This window comes from Kickxella alabastrina (assembly GCF_025024165.1).
Source record: "Kickxella alabastrina strain RSA 675 chromosome Unknown BX661scaffold_1, whole genome shotgun sequence".
Lineage (NCBI taxonomy): Eukaryota > Fungi > Kickxellomycota > Kickxellomycetes > Kickxellales > Kickxellaceae > Kickxella > Kickxella alabastrina.
The window spans coordinates 1269395-1289127 of NW_026251472.1; the positions used below are offsets into that span (position 1 = coordinate 1269395).

A 19733-nucleotide genomic window follows, 5' to 3' on the forward strand; every position below is an offset into this window, starting at 1 on the left:
CACGCCACTTGCTAATGGCACTCTGGCGAGTACCGGTCCTCTTCGGCCATGCGTTTTCGCTTGGATGCTCCGCCAGGGGTTTGATGCCTTGTCTGCTCAGTGATAGACACAGTTGATGGAAGCCCGGGCGTGTGCGACACGCCGAAAATGTCCTCAAAGATATTATACCCCGAATACTGGGCCTGCCCAGCAGCGCACGGTGGTGCCTCGGGCACGTACGGCGGCGAGTATGCAGAGGCAGAGTGCGTGGGCGAGCACGAAGACGCCGAGGAATAGTAGGGTGGCGAGTACAATGGCGAGTATAACTGCGAGTAAGCGGGAGACCGCGCCGGCGAAAGACGGTTAGGACTCGAATGCTGCATGGCTGCAGAGGACACATTCGCGGGCCTATTGTGTGTCTGAGGGCTGTTTGCCGGCAGTATCAATTTTGATGTCGATGCCAATGATGCTTTTGGTGTCAATGTTGATTGTGATGTCACTGTTGCGGGTGCGGCTGCCTTTGGTGTTGCCGACGAGCCAGATGTGCTACCCGGCCTTCCGCGTCCCGGCGCAACGCCCAGAAGGTCCATATGCGCCCTGGTCTCAGCACGTGCCCTCTGCATCAATGAGCACCCAGCCCTACCGACCCTCCCAGGCCTCCTTCCCTGCACCACAGCACTTCCCATCGGTATTATCTCAATCCTCCTCGCCTTCCTCTCCTCCTCCTCCATCTTCCCACGCACCCTCTCCAAAATATCCCTCCTCCTCAACTCGTCCTCAATGCGCATGTCGCGAAACTTTTCGCGCCAAAACCCGACGGCCAACTGGCCAGCGTCCAGGTGTTCTAGGGCGGCGTTCTTGCGCACACAGTGGTGGCGCCATAGCGGCTCGTTGTCGTCGAGGATATGTGGATTGAGGTGTTCGAGCGTCTCGAGCTGTTGCGGCGTGCATTGGGTGAGTGCGTCGAGGAGGAGGAAGTGTGGGGTTATGCCGAGGAAACGCAAACCGTGGTGATGTTTGGTGAGCGCTCGTTGGCAGAGCTCCTTGAGCGAAGGCAGCCGGTGTTGTCGCGCTGGAAGGCCGTCCATTTTTATTTTGTTAATGTTCTAATGCTGTAGAATGTCAAACGAAAAGAGTGTGTATGCGCGCATGCAAAAGGGGTTTTATATTGGAAATATAATAAGTGCGAAAAATGGAATTAAAAAATAGGAAGAATCCCAAAAGGTTCAGAAAAGAAAATGGCGAAATGCGCTGCAAAACATAAAAATTTGTCCACCTTTTATACTATTTTTTGGTCTATTTAAAAAAGAAAGAAAGAAAATTTCATTCAACTCATTTTTTGAAAAAGTCAAATGCAGCCTGCTTGTTGCCCCGGGCAATAGCCACCATAGGGTTGGAACGCTTGACGCGCTGTCCGCCGCGCTTCTCAACCAAAAAGTGCTTAACCTTCTTCGACGGCAACATCAGCGCCAGCCGATCAAGCAAGTTGGTCTTCGTCGCCGGCTTGCTCGCAACCACGCGGATGCCCGACATGACACGTACAGCGGCAACACCCTCGGTCTTCTTATTCTTCTTCCGCTTATCCGCCAATACCTTCCTTCTCTTCCTAGCGCTTTCCTCCTTCTCGCCCTCCTTAGAATCCGCACCGGCGTCGGCCGAGCGCTTCTTGAACTCTGAGGCAAACTGCTCCAGCAACGATGCGTCCAGCCTACCGTCGCCACCGGTCTTGGTAGGTTTCTCAGACGCAAAGGCGGTAAGTGATTTTTTGGTGTTGGTTTCCAGGCGGAACTCGGCAGGGATCTCACTGGGCATAGTGAGATCCGGGCGCACAGTGAGCTTGGAGACGGCATCCACGGCCTTGGCGAGGCTCTCGGCCGCACGCTTGCGATGCCGTGCGCGCTGCTTCTTCGAAACCTTCTTTGTCCCCGAAACAGGCTCATCCGCGACCCGTGGGGGTTGAGTGCTATCCTGCGTCGCGGGTTTCTTTATGGCAATGACCTCCGGGGCATCGTCGTCGTTGTCGCTGTCGCTATCCTCGCCTGTGGCAGCAGCAACCACCGGCGCAGCGGGCGCAGCCTCGGCCTCGTCGTCGCTTTCAATCTCGGCATCCGAATCAAAAACAATATGCTTATTCCCAGCCACCGACGCCGGAGACATGATCTTGTCGAAATGCGGGTCTTCGATATCGCTCAGATCCGAAATCTCCTCCTCGTTGCTCTCGGGCGTCGCCACAGAGCTCTCATCGACAGACGGTGTGGTAGCTCCAAAGATACTGTCCTTCTTTCCGGGACGTCCACGGTGCGGCGACGAGAGCATCAAAGGGGTATCTTCGACGCCCGATTCGGCTTTGTTCAGAGATGAACGGGTTTTGGGCGTCAAATCCGCTTTGGCTGATCTTGTGGTGGGTTTGCGCGGAGTCGTCTTGGGCTTTGTTGGCGTAGTCGACTCTGGTGCTGTTGCTGCTGCTGCGGCTGTGGCTGAGGCGCGGGTTGCCCTTTTGGGTGTCGTGGACTTCTTTGGTGTTACTGCCATGGTGGGGAGGTTGTCGGTGTCTTCGCTGCTTATGCTTTTTGATCTAGAACGCAGACGGGTGGCTATAGGTGTTTCTTCTTGTTGCTGGCGTGTTGGTGTGGTAGTTTCGGTTAGTTTGGTCGAACGTGTCGAGGGCATGCTGTTTGGTTCTCCAAAAAAAGGCCTTGTTAATTGACGCACGGAAAAATAAAAATAATAAAATAAACAGACTCTTTTCTTTTAAAAACAATGATAAAAATGATAGTATATATATGAATTCGAGCTGACAAAAACAACAATAAAAAAGTATAGAGGAAAATAAAAAAGGTATATGTTTTTTTTTACAAAGTCCAAAAAAAAATTCGAATCAAATTCAAAGCTCTGTTTCCCATTTTAAAAAAATTTGCACAGCACGATTTGTAATTTTCTTTGCTGCCCTTTTCTTGATTAACAGATCACACCAGCAAAACATAAAACAAAGCATGTAATTGGAAAATTGGAAAATTGGAATTAGAAAATAGAAAATAGAAAATGAAAAAATGAAAAAAATGAAAAAAAGGCTCAATAGGGAGCATAAAACAAAGTGTTTTTCTTATTACAGGCTAGGTTGTCCACATACACATGGCCAGCACGTCCTTCCATTGAGCGCGCAGCCACAAGCAGTTGGGCAACCAAAGCGCTGACCTGGTCGACCGGGCCGTTCCCCACGACACGGCGAAAAGCCGCTGCGGTGCGCGACCCAGACCCAAGCCAAGCAGCCACCAGCCGAAGGCTCGCCATCCCATCACCACTATTAACTCCAGGTGCATGAGATCCAGCAGCCCCCATCATCACGGCCGACAGCTTCCCTCCAGCTGCTGTCCCTCCAGCCACGTTGAAGGAATTCTTCATGCTATCAGTGCGCGGAGTGCTGCTGCTGTTGCTGTTGCTGTTGTAGTCCAAAATCCCACGCGCAATGCGCGATACCTGGTGCCTGCTGATCAGGCCTCCATTCTGACTGAGAACCCACCACAAGACGGAGAATGTCCTCCACAGATCCCTCAGGCTGCTCAGCGGCGAAGCCGACACCACAGCCATCACCACCACGGTGACCATCCGATGCGCCAAGCTCAAAGATGAATCGGTCAAAGAGCATGTTTCCAACACTGTTGCTGTCCCCAAGTCCATTGCCATTTGCTCCGAAAAGGGAGCTGACATGGTTTGGGGATGTTTGCGGCAGATACTCTGCGTATGTGACAAGGGCCTCCGCTGCTGAGAATCAGGCTGGTGCACACAAAAAATGTGTGCGTTGCCCGACTGTGCGAGTGCTGCTGACTCGGACAAGCCCTTGTCTGAGAGATCTGACGTTGCTAAAGTGTTGGAAAATAGCTCCATGGAACCGGTGGAATCCATGTTGCTTGGCGGTGACGAAATGGTCACGCAGGGGATCGACGAGAGAAGAGATGACCCGGGGGCCACGTCTGCGCTGGGAGAATTGCTGGCAGCGCTGAGGCCGGCGGACAATGGGTTCATCGAGACATCCAGGACCGGCGGCGTCGAAGTAACGTTGCTTGAATTAGTACTAGTGGTGGCACTGGTATAGCCGAGTACGCTGCTCGCAGAGCTATTCGCACCAGGAGTGACACACGCCTGCATCATAGGCGAAGCAGCAAGGGGAGTAATCGGGCTCCACGCCATGGGAGCCACCAACTCATCACCCCTCTGCTGCTGCTGCTGCTGGCCCTGCGAGCTAAACAGGAAATCCTGGAACCCCTGCAGCTGCTTGGCCAGCCCATCCAGCCTATCAGAAAGCTCATGGTTAGAATCCTCCGTCCTCCTAAGCCTCATCTCCAGCTCCTCATTCCTTGCCCGCAGCTCATCGTTCTCCTGCTCGAGCTGCTCCACATGCACGCGCTTCTTCTCGCGCGATAACTGTGCCGCTGCGCGGTTACGCAGGACACGAGCGCGCTTGCGTGCCTCTTGCATGCCGGGCTCTTGGTTAGAACTGCGGAGGGGCCGGCCGGCGCGCGGTGGTGGGAGCGTGGAAAGGTCGATTTCGTTTGAAAAGCTGGATGGGGAGCTGGGGTGCTTGCGCTTGAGCGTTTCGTCTTGCGAGGTGTACTCGGGGGTCCCCATACCAGCGCCACCGCCTGTACCAATGTCACCTGTTTCGACCTTGTTCATGATGCTGCTGGGCATGGAATCGTTGGACGCAGAGTTCATTCTTTATTGAATGCTAAAAGGTGAAGATGTGCAAGGTACGGGCGGCTCGAGTGGCGGGAAGACGATGTGAATTCAGAGATCCACGCAATAATGTTGAATGTGTGAGATAAAATATATATATAAATGGGTGTTTGAAAGGGAGTAAAATTATAAGTGCGTTGATGATATATAAAATACTTTAATATAAATTCAAGAGGAAAATAAAAGGTGAGGGCGGGCGAAATATGTTGGCATAGTTTTACAAAGTCTGCATTTCCTTTTCTCAATAATTTTTTTGCTCGCACCAAAACTCAGTTCTTTTATGATAAATTGTCAGCCGGCCTTGGCGTTGAAAATGATGAATAATTAGTGAGGAAAAAAGAGGCGAAAATCACGGTAAATTGCGCCAAACACAGAGCAAGCATTATTCTTGCCAGCCAATGGAAGCAGGCTGTAATTTGATGTGGTGGAAGTTTTTGAGAGGTGCATTAGCCGCCAGCCTCAGAATGTGGATAGCGAGTGTGAGCACTTTGGCCACTCAAGTAAAAAAATAGCTGGAAAACTGTCACTTTGCCATTGTGATATGTCAACAGATCGTCGTTTGTTTTTGTTGAAAATTTTCCGCAGAGGAAAAGTACGCGAGACTTTGGAGAGAAGGAATACAAGAGAACAATGTGGGCACATGTGTTGCGAGCAAAAATTAACAAAAGAGTCGGCGACATCAGCTGCCTGACCAATGCACGGTCGACATGCAATGAGGACGTGTACGTGGCAATAGACTGGAGCGCAGCTCAATGTGCACTTCGGGGTAAATTTTTACTTTAATAAATTTAAAACAAGACAGCTTGTCTCGCTTTGGCATGCATTGTCATCTGAAAGCAAAAGAAGTTTGGTCTAGCATCAAACAAAACACATACGTGGACGTTTGGGACAATGTCGTTCTGTGTGCTGTACCCAAACATAGAATCAACCGCAGTCCGTAAAAGCGCCAACGTCAACATAGACCAAAATGGAACATCGACTTGTGCAATTGCTATATTCCCCGCATATTGGCATGCATTGATGTGTTTGCATATTAAATGAGGAAGTAATGATAAAATAAAAAATTCGTATATTGAAATTTTTCAATTAAAAAGCTGCAGCTAAAGAAGAAAAATGAGCATGGAGAGCGGCTGAATCCCATCAATAGAAGCGGGGCTTGGATTTAGCCAATATTGCACTTGCTATGCCGTCAGCGGAAAATTAGTTACCACCACGCAGACGCAGAACGAGATGGAGGGTCGACTCCTTCTGGATGTTGTAGTCCGAAAGAGAGCGGCCATCCTCGAGCTGCTTGCCGGCAAAAATGAGGCGCTGCTGGTCTGGGGGAATCCCCTCCTTGTCCTGAATCTTCTGCTTGACGTTATCGATGGTGTCGGACGACTCGACCTCGAGGGTGATGGTCTTACCGGTCAGCGTCTTGACGAAAATCTGCATGCCACCGCGCAGACGCAGAACGAGATGGAGGGTCGACTCCTTCTGGATGTTGTAGTCCGAAAGAGAGCGGCCATCCTCGAGCTGCTTGCCGGCAAAAATGAGGCGCTGCTGGTCTGGGGGAATCCCCTCCTTGTCCTGAATCTTCTGCTTGACGTTATCGATGGTGTCGGACGACTCGACCTCGAGGGTGATGGTCTTACCGGTCAGCGTCTTGACGAAAATCTGCATGCCACCGCGCAGACGCAGAACGAGATGGAGGGTCGACTCCTTCTGGATGTTGTAGTCCGAAAGAGAGCGGCCATCCTCGAGCTGCTTGCCGGCAAAAATGAGGCGCTGCTGGTCTGGGGGAATCCCCTCCTTGTCCTGAATCTTCTGCTTGACGTTATCGATGGTGTCGGACGACTCGACCTCGAGGGTGATGGTCTTACCGGTCAGCGTCTTGACGAAAATCTGCATGCCACCGCGCAGACGCAGAACGAGATGGAGGGTCGACTCCTTCTGGATGTTGTAGTCCGAAAGAGAGCGGCCATCCTCGAGCTGCTTGCCGGCAAAAATGAGGCGCTGCTGGTCTGGGGGAATCCCCTCCTTGTCCTGAATCTTCTGCTTGACGTTATCGATGGTGTCGGACGACTCGACCTCGAGGGTGATGGTCTTACCGGTCAGCGTCTTGACGAAAATCTGCATGCCACCGCGCAGACGCAGAACGAGATGGAGGGTCGACTCCTTCTGGATGTTGTAGTCCGAAAGAGAGCGGCCATCCTCGAGCTGCTTGCCGGCAAAAATGAGGCGCTGCTGGTCTGGGGGAATCCCCTCCTTGTCCTGAATCTTCTGCTTGACGTTGTCAATGGTGTCGGACGACTCGACCTCGAGCGTAATAGTTTTGCCCGTGAGGGTCTTGACGAAAATCTGCATTGCTAGAATAAAAAAAGTAAAAGTGGTGAGGAAAATAAAATGAAATTTTTTAAAGAGAAACAAAAGAGAAAAAGGTCAAATATGGTGTGGCAGTGCCCTCCTACGTCAGTTTTATATGCGAGATTCTAGACACATCTTTTTGTTTCCATGAGTGTCCATTGTTTCGCGAGTGGGGGGAGGGGAAGCAAGGGAATAGGGAATGGCCAATTTGATAGTCTCGAATCTTTTTTCTTTGCTCTTTTTTTCTTGTTGCTGCCGTCATTTGCCAATAATTACTGCGGCTATTATTATTTTTTACTCCCTCCATTTGACACGCCAATTACATTGCATTGATGCTCTTTTTACTATTTGTTCCCGAGTAGTGTGTTTTTGCGTGTGAATGAACAAAAAGAGCCCGAGTGCTCGTGTTTGTGTAGTGGTGGCATTGCAGTACAAATATTAGCATTCGATGATGGAATCAAAGCATTTATTTTGCACTCTTTTGCCGGCTGACGCAGCATCAAGCAGCAAACAAAAGCGACAATGGGCAGCTACAGCAAAACGGCAGTTGATTTACTTGACCTTGTGACCCAGAGGCTGAAAAGAACAGAAAATGCAGAATGCACACGCGTATTTGGATTTATTGTATATTAGCTTCTCTGCTGTTTTTTCTTCGCCCGCAATGCCCGGGTGAGAGCATATTCTGCAGATCCCGAGGCTCTTAACAGACTCATATGTGGAACCAATTGCAATATGAATGCGATCGGCAGGAGCTTTTTATATTGACTTTTTTTTGAAAATACAAGACGATTGATTGGCGGTCTTTCATCCTCCCCAACGGTTCTGCATATTGACTGCGCAAAAAAATACAAGTGATTACTAATGTTCTGTTCAGCTTTTACATTTTATTTTTGTTCAGCTCAAGCAGAGATGATTTTACTTGTTAAACACAGAAAATGTGTGATAAAATAAAGAAAATGAATGAATGAGAAAAAAAAGTGTTTAGTTCTTGGGAGGGTCGTTGTAGATGAGCACGTTGGGGCTTCCAGTTCCAGGGTTCAGGACGATATCTTTGGTGGACAGCTCAAGCATCTTAGCCTTGAGCTCCTGACCAGTAAGGCTGCCCTTCTCCTGAGACAGCAGGTATGCAGCCAAGCCGGCAACATGGGGGCTGGCCATCGACGTTCCCGAAATAGTGTTAGTCTGGCGGTTACCACCAATCCAGGTAGACAAGATGTCCTTTCCGGGGGCAAACACATCAACGCACTTACCAAAGTTCGAGAACCAAGCGCGCTCATCCGTAATGCTCGTGGCACCAACAGTGATAGCCTTAGGGGCGCTAGCCGGGGAGTAACTGCAAGCATCACGGTTGTCGTTTCCGGCAGCCACAGCGTAGTGAACGCCTCCCTCGACAGCATTGTTGACGGCCTCATTGAGAGCGCGGCTGAAGCCACCGCCCAAGCTCATATTGGCAACACTGCCGCGGTGCGCCTTGCCCTGCTTCCGGGCCTCGGCAACGGACTTGAGGTGCTCCTTGACAGTGAAGTCGACGCCGGAAATGACATCGAGCATGGAGCCGGAGCCGTTGGATCCCAGGACCTTGACGGCAACCACCTCGGCGCCCTTGGCCACACCGTAGCGGCCGCCGGCAATGGTTCCAGCCACGTGAGTGCCATGGCCATTCCTGTCCTCGTCCACGTCATTCAGTGGAACAGTCTTGCCCCACCTGGCGCGGCCGCCGAAATCAACATGGTCAATGTTCACACCCGTGTCAACAACGTAAACAGTGATGCCCTCGCCGGCCTTAGGGTCATGCACGTACTTGCTGAAGGTGCGGAAGCCCAGGGGCTCGCGGTGCGAGATGCGCGCTAGACCCCAGGGGGCGTTGCTCTGGGTTTCCAGAGCATACACCACAGAGTCCTTCTCAACATAGGCGACTTCATTGGACTGACGGATGCGGTCGAGAATCTCGGGCTCGAACTTTCCAGAGTAGCCCACGAGTGCGTCCTGGTAGATATGCTCGATCTTGTTGGCGTCGCGGTAGGCCGGGGCACGGGCATTGGCCTCGTTAATGTTGTTTGTCAACCAGGCAAAGTGGCTCTGGAGGGAGGCTCTTCCAGGCCTGACAGAATCCTTGAATACAACGATGTATTTGTCTGGAATAACCTCGGCCTCGGAACTGGCAAGGAGGGGCGCAATGCCAATGACTGATGAGCGCATGGGGTTGCCAGCCACCACAGCGGCAATGACAGCCACAAAGACAAGGCTAAACGTGCGAATACGCATTACAAAGTAGGGTGAAGGAGAAGAGGCTGCTTGAGAGTAAATGAGGTGGTAAAAAGTACAGGTTAAAAGAATAAATAAAAAGATGGTGTTTGGTGTTGGTTGCTTGTAAAATAAAATATGAATAAAAATGTGTCTACAGAAAAGAAAAGTGGAAAAGCATGTTTTTGCAGCTTGCATTCCCTTCTGGATGTTGTCATTTTCTTGGCTTTTAAACGATTGCGTGGACTCACTGCCGCCCCCCAGCTGCGAACAAAATAAAAATGGAAAGAGGGGGAAAAATTATGCCATCATGTCAGTCAATTCACCACACCGCCAGCCAATAATCGATTGGCCAGGTGCCCTCTTTTTCAAGCTCGGATTTTTTTTCTTCCAGTAGAAAATTAATTGTAAAAAAATTGGTCAGCTGAATTCGCCGCTTTCAGAAAGGGGAATATGCGATACAATCGCCGAATATCAAAAAGAACCAATTCTTTCGCTTCTTCAAAATTGCGCAAATGCAATAAGTAGTAGTAGAGCGAATTTTTTTTAGTTTTTGATTCGTATTGTACCTTGCGGATAGCTCTGATCTCGTGATGGACTGACGGAGAGGATTTGCTTTGTGTGAGTGTGTTTTTTTGGAGCCGAACAGAACCATTCATATATAAAAATAATAAAAGACGAAACAGGCTGTGTAATTTTATTTGAAGAATCACTGTGGAAATTTGCTTTTTTTGGCACACGCTTCCAATTTTTATTTTTTATTTTTCACAAGCTCACAGGGTTAATGCAAAGCCACGTGGGCAAAGAGCCAATTAATGTATGCATGCTTTTTCTCTCCGAACAAGCAAGACTGCGGTCGTCGGAATGTTGAAGTTATTCTCTCGACTCGTGAACAAAAAAATAAGAGAGAGAAAAAAGAAAGGTGTTGGATGTGCGAGTGTCATGCTCGCTAATAACCAAAACAGCAGTCTCAACAGGTCACGCATCTCTCTTCCCCTCCCCCTCACGTATATAAACGTGGACATGAAGCACGAGCACGACACCGTGTATCCAAAATTATTTCTCTAAGGTATTTCTATTCAAAACATTCAAAAATGTTTCTTTCCAAAAGTCTTGATCTGCTCGACAAACACAAACATCAGAATAGTATGTGGGCCCAGCCTCAGGTAATGCGCCAAAAACCCCTTGTACAACGAAAAGAACCCCTCGGCCTTAACAGTCTTGTAGAAACACTGCATTGGATTCTTGTACAGTGCACCGCCGTGCCCGCCGACAGCCGCCTTCTGGTTATACATTCTTGTGCTGACGACATCGAAGGGATTCATAACAGTGCAGACGAAGAATCCCGTGACCATACTTGCTAGGAAATGCGTCATCATGCTGTCATGGTTGAGGCCGCGGTGTGCCAGCTTATCTGCGATATAGTCCTTGCATTGGTCGTACGTGGCCAGTTGGACGGAGGATCCGGCGCCGGCACGCATCATGGAGGCGTCCATACCGCGATACAGCCCGCGCAAACCGCCTTCGCGCCAGATCTTGCGCAGCCCATCGATCGAGCTCTTGTAGTTGTGCTGGAACCCGACCGCGGCAAAGTCTGAAGCCGACTGCATGCGCGTTTTAACCAAGAAAAAGGGTGACCCCAGGGCTGCGCCCGTTATGCCGCAGAGTCCACCGGCGGCCACATTGAGCGGGATAATGGCCGACTGGCTGTTGCTGGGGTTTCCTGTGAACAGCTTGTATAGGGCATTTTTGACTGGCTCGTAGAACCCTAGGCGTGTGCCGTTGAGCATTACCTGGTACATGTATCCGGGCCCTAGGCCCTTTTGTAGCCCGCGTAGGCCTTCGTTTTTACCGATTACCCAAAAGGCTTGCGCGATGTTGCGGTATGGCTTGACCATGTTTGGCGTGCTATGTGCCAGCTCGCCCTGGAGCTGTAGCCGTGTCTTGACCACCTATATGTTTGAAAATACCATGAGGGAGGGAGTGATTGGTTTTGTTTTGTTTTGCAAGACAAAATTGATTTTTTAATGGGTGAAAAAATGGAAACCGGCGGAATAAGATCAAGTGATGGCAGGGATGAGAAGATCGAATTAGTACTAATTGAAGGAATTGAAGGAATTATCATGCATGGCATCAGCAGTAGATATCGATTCGAGCAGGGCAGGCGCACGAACAGATACAGACGATAGACAGACAAGTAGGTAGGGGGCCGTGTGATCAATTCTTTCTATTTAGTCAGCAACACAACCCCCCCCCCCCCCCGCTGCCACAAATCTCATCTTTTAAAAATATAACATTGAAATATATTTCCTTCATCAGGCCGAATAGTAAAATACAGAAAGCCAAAGACAAAAGCAAACAACTCAATACAACTCATATATCATATAAAAAACACCTGCTTTACCTCGAATGGATTTGTAAATGTAACCGCGCCGCACGACGCAAGGCTTCCAGCAAACCACGTAAACAAAATACTGCTGCCGAATTTTTGTGCTGTCGGAGTAACCACGCCAGTACTGCTGCTAATTATCGGCAGAACCAAACCAGAACCATCATTATTGCTACTGCTGCTGTTGCTTTTGCTTGCTGTCGTCATATTTTGTGTTAATTCTTGATAATGAAAAATAAATAAACAGTACAGGTGTGGATAAAGTAAAATAAAAAAGTGGAAGGAAAAATGGAAGGAAAAGAGGATCCCGATTGCATCTATTTTTTTATCACAATCGGAATTGACCAGGAAAAAAGAAAATCAAATAAAAAACAAGGACCCGGTTTGTGTGGGTGGCACATGCGACTAAATGTCCTGGGCAGAATAGATAGAGAAAAATCAAATGAAAACAACCACCGCAATATATTATTCTTTTTATTTCAATTTCATTTGTTGTCACCAAAAAAAAAGAGCATCCACACAAAAAAAACCCGAATTGATGCTTTAATTTTTTTTTAGAAAACATCGAAAATCAACCAATTATGTTTCGTATTTATCGTACACTCAAATAAAGTCAATTATAGCAACAACCGGCAAACTCCGGAACAACCAATATAACGTTACCATATTTAGAATAAAATTTATACTCGCTGAAAAAATTTAATAGTTAAAAAGGGGGAGGGAGGGGGGGGGAAGTCCAAGATAAGTCACAAAGGCCTGAGCTCTCTGCTCTTAAAACGGCAGGTGAGTACCCCCCCCCCCCGTCTGCCTCCGCCTCCGCTCAACTCCACTCAACTCCACTCAACTCCACTATAACCCATTTTACTTTGCACCACTCAATATTTCCCTTTTAATCCGTTTCTTCAGCGGATGCCTATTTCGAACCAGATTTGCACCTGTCACGCCGACATATCCTTCAGTTGGAACAGGATATGAAAAAGAGAAAAACCGACCCAAAGAAATAATGCTGTCTGGAAATCACACCATTCATTTTTTGTTTTGCTAAAAGGACAATGTGTAAATGTAAAAGCAAAAAGAACAATATTTGTAATAAAAAAAGAAAGGCTGTAAGCGAAAAATATATAAGTTATTTGTAACCAGCCAAAACAAAGCGAAATCATACACTAGGAGCGAACTGAAATGCAGCAGCCAATATGTCCATGCAGTCGACTAAAATTCCAAAAACAGCTCCGAATACGGGTCCTCCGATGTAGTATCACCATATGTCTCTGCTGTCTCCGGATACTTGTCAAAGTTGCTCGTATCGCCATCGACCTTCTGCGGCGGAATCAGCGGCGCCGGAATCTCTCTAGCAGCTAGCCGGTTCCAATCAACCTCGGCAAACCACCGGTGCTCTTTAATATCAGCCGACCCACGATGCAGGTTTCCCAGACGACGCGACAGATCGGCAGTCAACAAGCGACTGACAAGATCGCGGGCAACAGGGTCGAACTCAGCAGGCCACTGAATGCGCCCAGCAAGGATCTTCTCGTACAACCGGTAGTGGTCCTCGTCGTAGAACGGCGGGTATCCGGCGATCATCTCGAATATCAGAATACCCAGTGCCCACCAGTCCACGGATTTCCCATACCCCTTTGCCTGGATAACCTCGGGTGCCAAGTAATCTGGTGTTCCGCACAGCGTCCATGTGCGGTCCACGACCTTTTTGGCAAAGCCCATGTCCGTCAGCTTAACATGACCGCGGTCGTCCAGCAGGATGTTTTCGGGCTTGGTGTCGCGCCAAATAATATTGCGCTCATGCATGTACTCCAGTGCCAAAAGCACCTCGGCCGCGTAGAATTTAGCCACAGGCGGCGGGAACCGATGGTACCGCCTCAAGTACGTGAACAGCTCGCCACCGACAACGTACTCCATGAAGAAATACAGGTTGATGCGGTCCTGGCACGTTCCCAGCATGTTGACGATGAACGGACAGTTGCATTCGGCGAGGATTCGCCGCTCACTGTTGACGTGTTCGACTTGCTTTGCCCGCACCACATGGCCCTTCTTTAAAACCTTCATTGCGTAGTACTTGTTCGTCACTTTGTGCCGCACCAGGCGCACTCGCCCGAAGGAGCCCGTGCCGACTGTGCGAAACACCTCGAACTCGTCCAGGCGCACGTGCTTGTCCTCGTATGGCTGCTTAGTTGTCTGCAAAGGCACGGATTGTTCCCACTGCTGCTGCTGTTGTTGCTGTTGCTGTTGCTGTTGCTGTTGCTGCTGCTGCTGCTGCTGCTGCTGTTGGGGTTGCTGCTGCTGAGGCTGAGGTTGAGGTTGAGGTTGAGGTTGAGGTTGAGGCTGAGGCTGAGGCTGAGGCTGAACCACAGTCTGTTGCTGTTGCGCATACGCCGTATTCTGGTACTGGATCGGCTGCTGTCCAGGGTACAGCGTCTGAGGTGCAGTATACCCACTTGCGCCAGCCGAAAATGACGCCGCACGCGTCGCCATACTCGTCAACGATTGAACACCGGGTGCAGCATTCGACGGCACCATGTGTTTCTGCAATTGGGGCGCAGACTGCTTGTATGGCACCGACACATGGTGCTGCTGCTGGTAGGGGTATTCATGCATAGGCGGCTGCGAAGAACTTGCTACACCCGGTGAGACACCGTAGTTTTTCCCTCCAAGCGGTGAGTTTGGCAGTGGCGTCGGGTCTGTCGGAGAGTCAAGGTACTGTGTGTAAACTGAGCTCCTTTCTGTTGGTGGGCTCATCCCTGAAGAACTGTCTCTATCGCTGATCTTGTTCTTTGTCTTTTGCAGTATTTTGTTGATAAATGCCATTGTTTTTTCCTTAACCGCGGATAATGAAAAGGAAAAAAACAGGGAATTTTTGCTGCTGTCGCTGCTTGTTATTTATTAGGATGGCTGGGCGTATATTAAGTCCGATTCGATCGGAATGACGGCCCAATGTGTAAGGGAAAATAAAAGGGAGTGACGAGCGAGAAAGTTGTCTACTGCGAAAAAGAGAGAAATTGTATAATAAACACCTAAAAAGTTGGGAACAATAAAAAACAAGTGTCGTGTATGGTGTTGTACAAAAAAAAGTCTGCCAATATAAAGCCAAAAAGCAGTCTTTTTTGTTGTTGAATTCAACGAAATGGCGAGTTTAAAAGGAAAATACAAGCACGAGAATAAGAATAAGGAGAAAATGTATAAAAAAGAAAATAGGTTGGGTCTGTATTTTGGAAACCTATTTTTTTGGAGTAGGGTATGAAAGACCAGCAAAAAAAGAGAGGAAAAAGCGATATGCAGCTAGAGGCAGTAATACAGGCAATACGCACAGCTTGCAATAGATAAACAAATAGAAGAGGCGGGAGGAATATAACGTGCTGAAAGTGCAGCAAGAGAGAGGGGGGATAAGAAGCAAAAGAGAATCAGGGTTTTTGCTTTACTTTTTATTTTTTGTTTGGGTGTTCACTATTGTAAAATGAATATAGTGAGATAGAGAAAGAGAGGGGGGGGGGCGAGAGCGAGAGTGAGCTCGAAGAAAGAAAAATAAAATTAAACAGCAATAGTAATAAAGAGAAGGAAATGGGCCCCGAGACAATGTATATAAATAATTCAGCTTTTGGAGTAAAAGACAAGAAAGAGAGAAAAAGCGGAGACGACCAAGCAAGGAATCCAGAATCAATTAAAAAAGAAATGAATGCGACACAAAAAAAATTGCTTTTATATTTTCTTCCAGCCTCCTTTTTTTGGTCTTCGTATTCGCGTGTTGGTGCGGTGTCAAGAGACCTAAAAAACTTGGAGTGTTGTGTTCAAAGCTTTGTATTTTATTCTCTCCTACAGTTCTGGTAGAACCCAAATAAAGATTTTTTCTGGACCACTTTTGTGTCATCGCACTTATAAACCCCACAGACAGGGGCTGATCTCGGATGAGGGAGGACACAAAGTCTCTGTCGATTGGTTACCAGCTGCGCCCAAAAACTCGTCTCAGACATCAACTGCTTGTAGAGAAGCACAAGGAAAACACTTGAATTTACAAGATACACACCTCGGGGCCCTAGAACAACGGCCTTTGAATTTGTCTTCGTATTTTTTAGCTGCGTCACTCGCCTTGGTGGATGGATGAATTAGATGGCGGCTGGCTTTTCTTCCAGAAGTGAGTGAAGCAAAAAAATTTTGGTTCCCAGCCGGCCCGGCCCGGCCCAGCCCTGTGAATCTTGCTTTAATTTTCGGTGTCACCTGTACATACGCTAAATGCAACATTTTTGGGCTTATTTACGCCCATCGCATTCTGAAATTCGCAATATTGTGGATCTTGCCTTGAACTGATATACAAAGCGAGCAACAGAGGTAATTCCTGGTGGTCTTCGGCGCCACAACAGAAAAAAACGTTCTTTTTTAATTCGGTTCGGAAATGGAAGAGAAAAAAGGAGCCCAAAACAGTATAAATTAGCAAAAAGTGAATGCATTGTATCTGGCACTCGCCTCTTTTAGTAAACAACAACAATAACAAACACTCGAATAAAGAAGAAAAAAACCGAGAGCAAAACCGAGAAAAATACAGTCACATCGGCGGGCGTATTGGCATGGTCTTGTTGGCAGAAAAGAGAGAGATAAAGAGGGGCATAAGGGTGATTTAAGAAAACGAGGTTCATTCCAGATCAAACTCGCTGCCTCCAGTGTTCGTAAACAGGCGGTTCAAAACAATCTGCTCCGCATGTGACGCAGCCACACCCCGCGCATACCACCGCGCAATCGATCCGACAAAAATCGGCGACACAATATCAACCACGCTCTCCACATGCCGCAGCAGCTGCTTGCGCAGATCCGCCAAACACACAGGCACGGCAACAATGATCTTATTGGCGCCATAGCAGTGTTTCAAGTGCATAATGGCTTCGCGCATCGTGTCCCCGGCCTCAATCCCATCGTCCACCACAAGGAGTGTCCGGCCTTGGAGCATTTCGACTGTGGGCGCAGGTAAATGAAACTGCCGCTGCTCGCAATTGAGCTGCTCGTCGATTGCATCGATGCTTTGCAGGAGCCAAGGGGAATTGGCATTGGCGCCTACGCATTTGGCCACGGCATTGTCTATGCGCACGCTGCCGTCGCCGGCCACGCTGCCCAGGGACAGCCGCGGGAGATTGGGGCACGGAATTGACCGCACAATATAGTACAGGTGCTGGATTCGTGGGCCCAAGGCCGCGGAAATCACGGAGCCGACGACTGCTCCGCCGCGGCTGATGGACAAAACAACCACGCTGCTGTCGCCCACGTACTCCCGCAAGTTGTTGGCCAGCTGCCGTCCTGCATGAATCCGGTCGTTGAATATCGCTTGCCGGCCTCTGCTGTGGTCCCTGAGTGTGCCCGTTCGGCCATCTATCACGTCCATTTGTGACCTGGCGCGCGGCCTCGCTGTCGACGCGTAGTCTGAGTCAACGTTCCTATCGTTGCTGCTGTTGCTGCTGTTGCTGCTGTTGCTGCTGACGCTTGGCCGCCTGTCGAGGCTGACCATTGCGACTGTTGCGTGGTGTGAAAAGTTGCCGAGGGCGGCTGTGGTAACTGCAAAGAATATCAGCTAGGAAAGTAAACAAACAAACAAGGGTATCGAGTTGGTTAGAGTTTGAAGGGTAAAAAAGAAGAAAAATAGTAAACAGTTATAAAAAAGAAGTTACTCTCCGGAAATGCATCTCCGTCCTTTTATTCAAATGGCCCTTCCCTTCAGCGACGAAATTTGGTTGAGCAAATCCAGGGCGGTAAAGCGTCGCCCCGTTTTTGGAGCAGATAGATTGGAATTGGCAAATGTGGAGGTGATGCCTTTGGAGTGATGCAGGTTCGCCGTGCTCTCTCATGCGTCAATTATGCTAATTAAAAACACACGGCACTCCTGTTTCCCTTGCCGGGTGCATTCACGGCCCGAATAATGTTAAAGGCAGCTCCGCCTGGGTCTCATGACTTTTGAAAATAGACACGCTTTCACTGCTGGGAATCATCACCGGATTACATTGTCTCAAAACACGCCTTTTCTTCGTCTCCGTAGCGGCTGTAACGGAGTCTATTTTTCTTTAGCTCGCACCCTCCCGAGCAAAAATATACTGCGCTATGGTAATAAGCCTTTCATATTTTGCAATAAAAATACATCTATAACTAGTTTAAAAATAAATAGATGTTTGCGCGTCTCGCCCCCCTCTCACTCTCCCTTTTTTCAAATCCAAGCAGCGGGATTCTGGTAGAAGAAAACAAGCGCAGCAAAAATGACCAAAGCGACAGCAAAGTACGCCGCAGTATGATTAACAGGTGCTCCACCCTTCAGCGAGTTCGCAATGTCCTTCTTCGCCTTATCGACGATCTTGCGCACCTGGCCGTACATGGGGTCCTTCGGATCATTCTTCGCCTCGATTCTCTCAAGATACCGGTAAAAAACGCGCTTTACACTGTCCAAGTTGTTCGACTGCGAGATCAGCTTCAGGGCCTCGCCCTTGCGAATCTTCACGTTGGTATCCAGCACCTTGGGATTATTGAAGCACAGGGCAATGGTTGCAATCGCCATGGTCTGCGGGATAGCGCAGAACTTGAACACTGTGGGCTCATTGATCTGGTCGAGATACTCCATGACATCGGGGATATGCGCTAGTGCATTCGTGCACATCTCGTTCAGAGCATTCATGCTCTTGTCGCGGTTAGATTTGCTAATAAGCGTGTCCTCGGTGTCGGCGAACTTTGACCAAATGGCCTTGGGCCAGAAGCACCTGCCATCGAGCACGTCCTCGTTGATATCGCGCGTGATGTTGGTCTTTTGCAGGAATAGGCCCATGGAGTTGGCCAGAGCCAGCTTCTCGCCCACAGACCTGTCCTCGAGTCCGGACTCTGAGAACAGGCGGCTCAGGCCATGGCCGACAAGCCCCGCCACGTAATGGCAGTACTCATTGTAGTCCTCCAGGCTCTCGACCCGCGCGCGCGTGTACTTGGCCATGCCAAAGCCCATGTTCTTGGTGATGTCTGCGATGATCACCTGGTACCCGGTCGGCAGCCGCTTGAACTCGGCGATCACCACGTCAAAGTCGACCAGAAGCAGCGCGTCCTTCTCGTCAGGCCCTGACTCCTTAAACGTCCATCCGTCCTGGTAAATGATTTCGTGGAACTTCTCCAACAGGCTGCGCTTCTTCGCTCCGGGAATGGTCATGTCGTCCTCTAGAGAAAGGCAAGACAAGGCATAGCAAATAGGCAAAAGAAAAAGGACAAAATTTAAGACGAGCTTTTTTTTTATATGTTTTTTGACCTCTACGGCTTGTCATTCATGTACAGCAAGTTTTCACGTCTTTCACTCCTCAAAGTTCGCTTACCAATAGTGTCGAGGCCACGGAGAATCAAGTAGAACAAGCAAATTGCGTCGCGAAGCTTAGGGTGAAGCTCCTGAATTACCGCTGCAAATGAGCGCGAGGTCATCTCCAAAAAGTCATAGCAGCGTTTCATGTCTCCGGAAACCTGGAGCTTGGGCGTCTTCTCATCGGGCGGCGCATGCCTCATAACGTACCAGAAGGCAGCCCACAGCTCTGTAGGGTGGAGAACCCAGTCTATAAACGCCATTAGATAGTTTTCGAAAATGTTTTAAATTAAAAATAAAAAAAGCAAAAGCAAAATAAAAAATAAAATGAAATGTAGCGCTCCAAATAAAAAAAAATAGAAAAGATGGTTGGGATTTGTACTTTTGTGCTTTTGTGACTTTTTTTTTGGCTAACGAGCCTTTATGATACTCACAGCATCTCGATAATTTTTTTGCTTGATTACTCGTTTCAGCCGTGCGCACGTAAAAAAAACAAGTTATTTACTTTGGTTTTGTAACCAACAAAACTGCACTTGAAATCGCCAGATTTCTTCATTTTTGCCATAAAATAAAAGGCAAGTCCCGCAGGTGCAGCTCCCCTTCCGCTTTCAGAACTTGGTTTCATCAAATGCATGCAGATCCACTTTGAAACCATGCCTCTGGCTCACAATCCGTTTCAAAATAGATGCAATTCACATACCAAATTATAGCCAGGCACCCAGCCTTGTATCG

General features: G+C 48.7%; 8 protein-coding genes across 8 annotated transcripts; all 8 read right to left on the reverse strand.

Annotated features, from left to right (window-relative positions):
• Position 1: 1 nt before the first annotated feature.
• BX661DRAFT_175758 (uncharacterized protein) lies at positions 2-1255 on the reverse strand. The gene has a single exon (XM_051534159.1). The coding sequence runs from the start codon at positions 1065-1067 to the stop codon at positions 12-14; it is 1056 nt and encodes a 351-aa protein (XP_051395302.1). The 5' UTR covers positions 1068-1255; the 3' UTR covers positions 2-11.
• On the reverse strand, positions 1243-3011 carry BX661DRAFT_175759 (uncharacterized protein; the record flags this gene model as incomplete). The annotated part of the gene is made up of 1 exon (XM_051534160.1): positions 1243-3011. A coding segment is annotated over exon 1 (932 nt), but the record flags the coding sequence as incomplete, so codon positions are not given.
• Positions 2976-3847, reverse strand: BX661DRAFT_175760 (uncharacterized protein). The gene is made up of 2 exons (XM_051534161.1): positions 3797-3847; positions 2976-3737 (listed from the first exon to the last, which is right to left on the reverse strand). Exon 2 carries the CDS (start codon positions 3685-3687, stop codon positions 3052-3054), a length of 636 nt encoding a protein of 211 aa, XP_051395304.1. The 5' UTR covers positions 3688-3737; positions 3797-3847; the 3' UTR covers positions 2976-3051.
• A 4096-nt stretch (positions 3848-7943) lies between these two features.
• On the reverse strand, positions 7944-9507 carry BX661DRAFT_175763 (peptidase S8/S53 domain-containing protein). The gene has a single exon (XM_051534162.1). It carries the CDS (start codon positions 9499-9501, stop codon positions 8041-8043), a length of 1461 nt encoding a protein of 486 aa, XP_051395305.1. The 5' UTR covers positions 9502-9507; the 3' UTR covers positions 7944-8040.
• A 444-nt stretch (positions 9508-9951) lies between these two features.
• Positions 9952-12133, reverse strand: BX661DRAFT_175768 (putative mitochondrial inner membrane oxaloacetate transporter). The gene is made up of 2 exons (XM_051534163.1): positions 11708-12133; positions 9952-11255 (listed from the first exon to the last, which is right to left on the reverse strand). The coding sequence occupies exons 1-2, from the start codon at positions 11897-11899 to the stop codon at positions 10392-10394; spliced, it is 1056 nt and encodes a 351-aa protein (XP_051395306.1). The 5' UTR covers positions 11900-12133; the 3' UTR covers positions 9952-10391.
• A 377-nt stretch (positions 12134-12510) lies between these two features.
• On the reverse strand, positions 12511-13954 carry BX661DRAFT_175771 (putative camp-dependent protein kinase catalytic subunit). The gene has a single exon (XM_051534164.1). The coding sequence runs from the start codon at positions 13751-13753 to the stop codon at positions 12902-12904; it is 852 nt and encodes a 283-aa protein (XP_051395307.1). The 5' UTR covers positions 13754-13954; the 3' UTR covers positions 12511-12901.
• A 2374-nt stretch (positions 13955-16328) lies between these two features.
• On the reverse strand, positions 16329-17192 carry BX661DRAFT_195486 (phosphoribosyltransferase-like protein; the record flags this gene model as incomplete). The annotated part of the gene is made up of 1 exon (XM_051537947.1): positions 16329-17192. One exon carries the CDS (start codon positions 17190-17192, stop codon positions 16329-16331), a length of 864 nt encoding a protein of 287 aa, XP_051395308.1.
• Positions 17193-17702: 510 nt separating this feature from the next.
• BX661DRAFT_175775 (squalene synthase) lies at positions 17703-19341 on the reverse strand. Its single transcript, XM_051534165.1, has 2 exons — positions 19021-19341; positions 17703-18868 (listed from the first exon to the last, which is right to left on the reverse strand). The coding sequence occupies exons 1-2, from the start codon at positions 19262-19264 to the stop codon at positions 17883-17885; spliced, it is 1230 nt and encodes a 409-aa protein (XP_051395309.1). The 5' UTR covers positions 19265-19341; the 3' UTR covers positions 17703-17882.
• Positions 19342-19733: the final 392 nt, after the last annotated feature.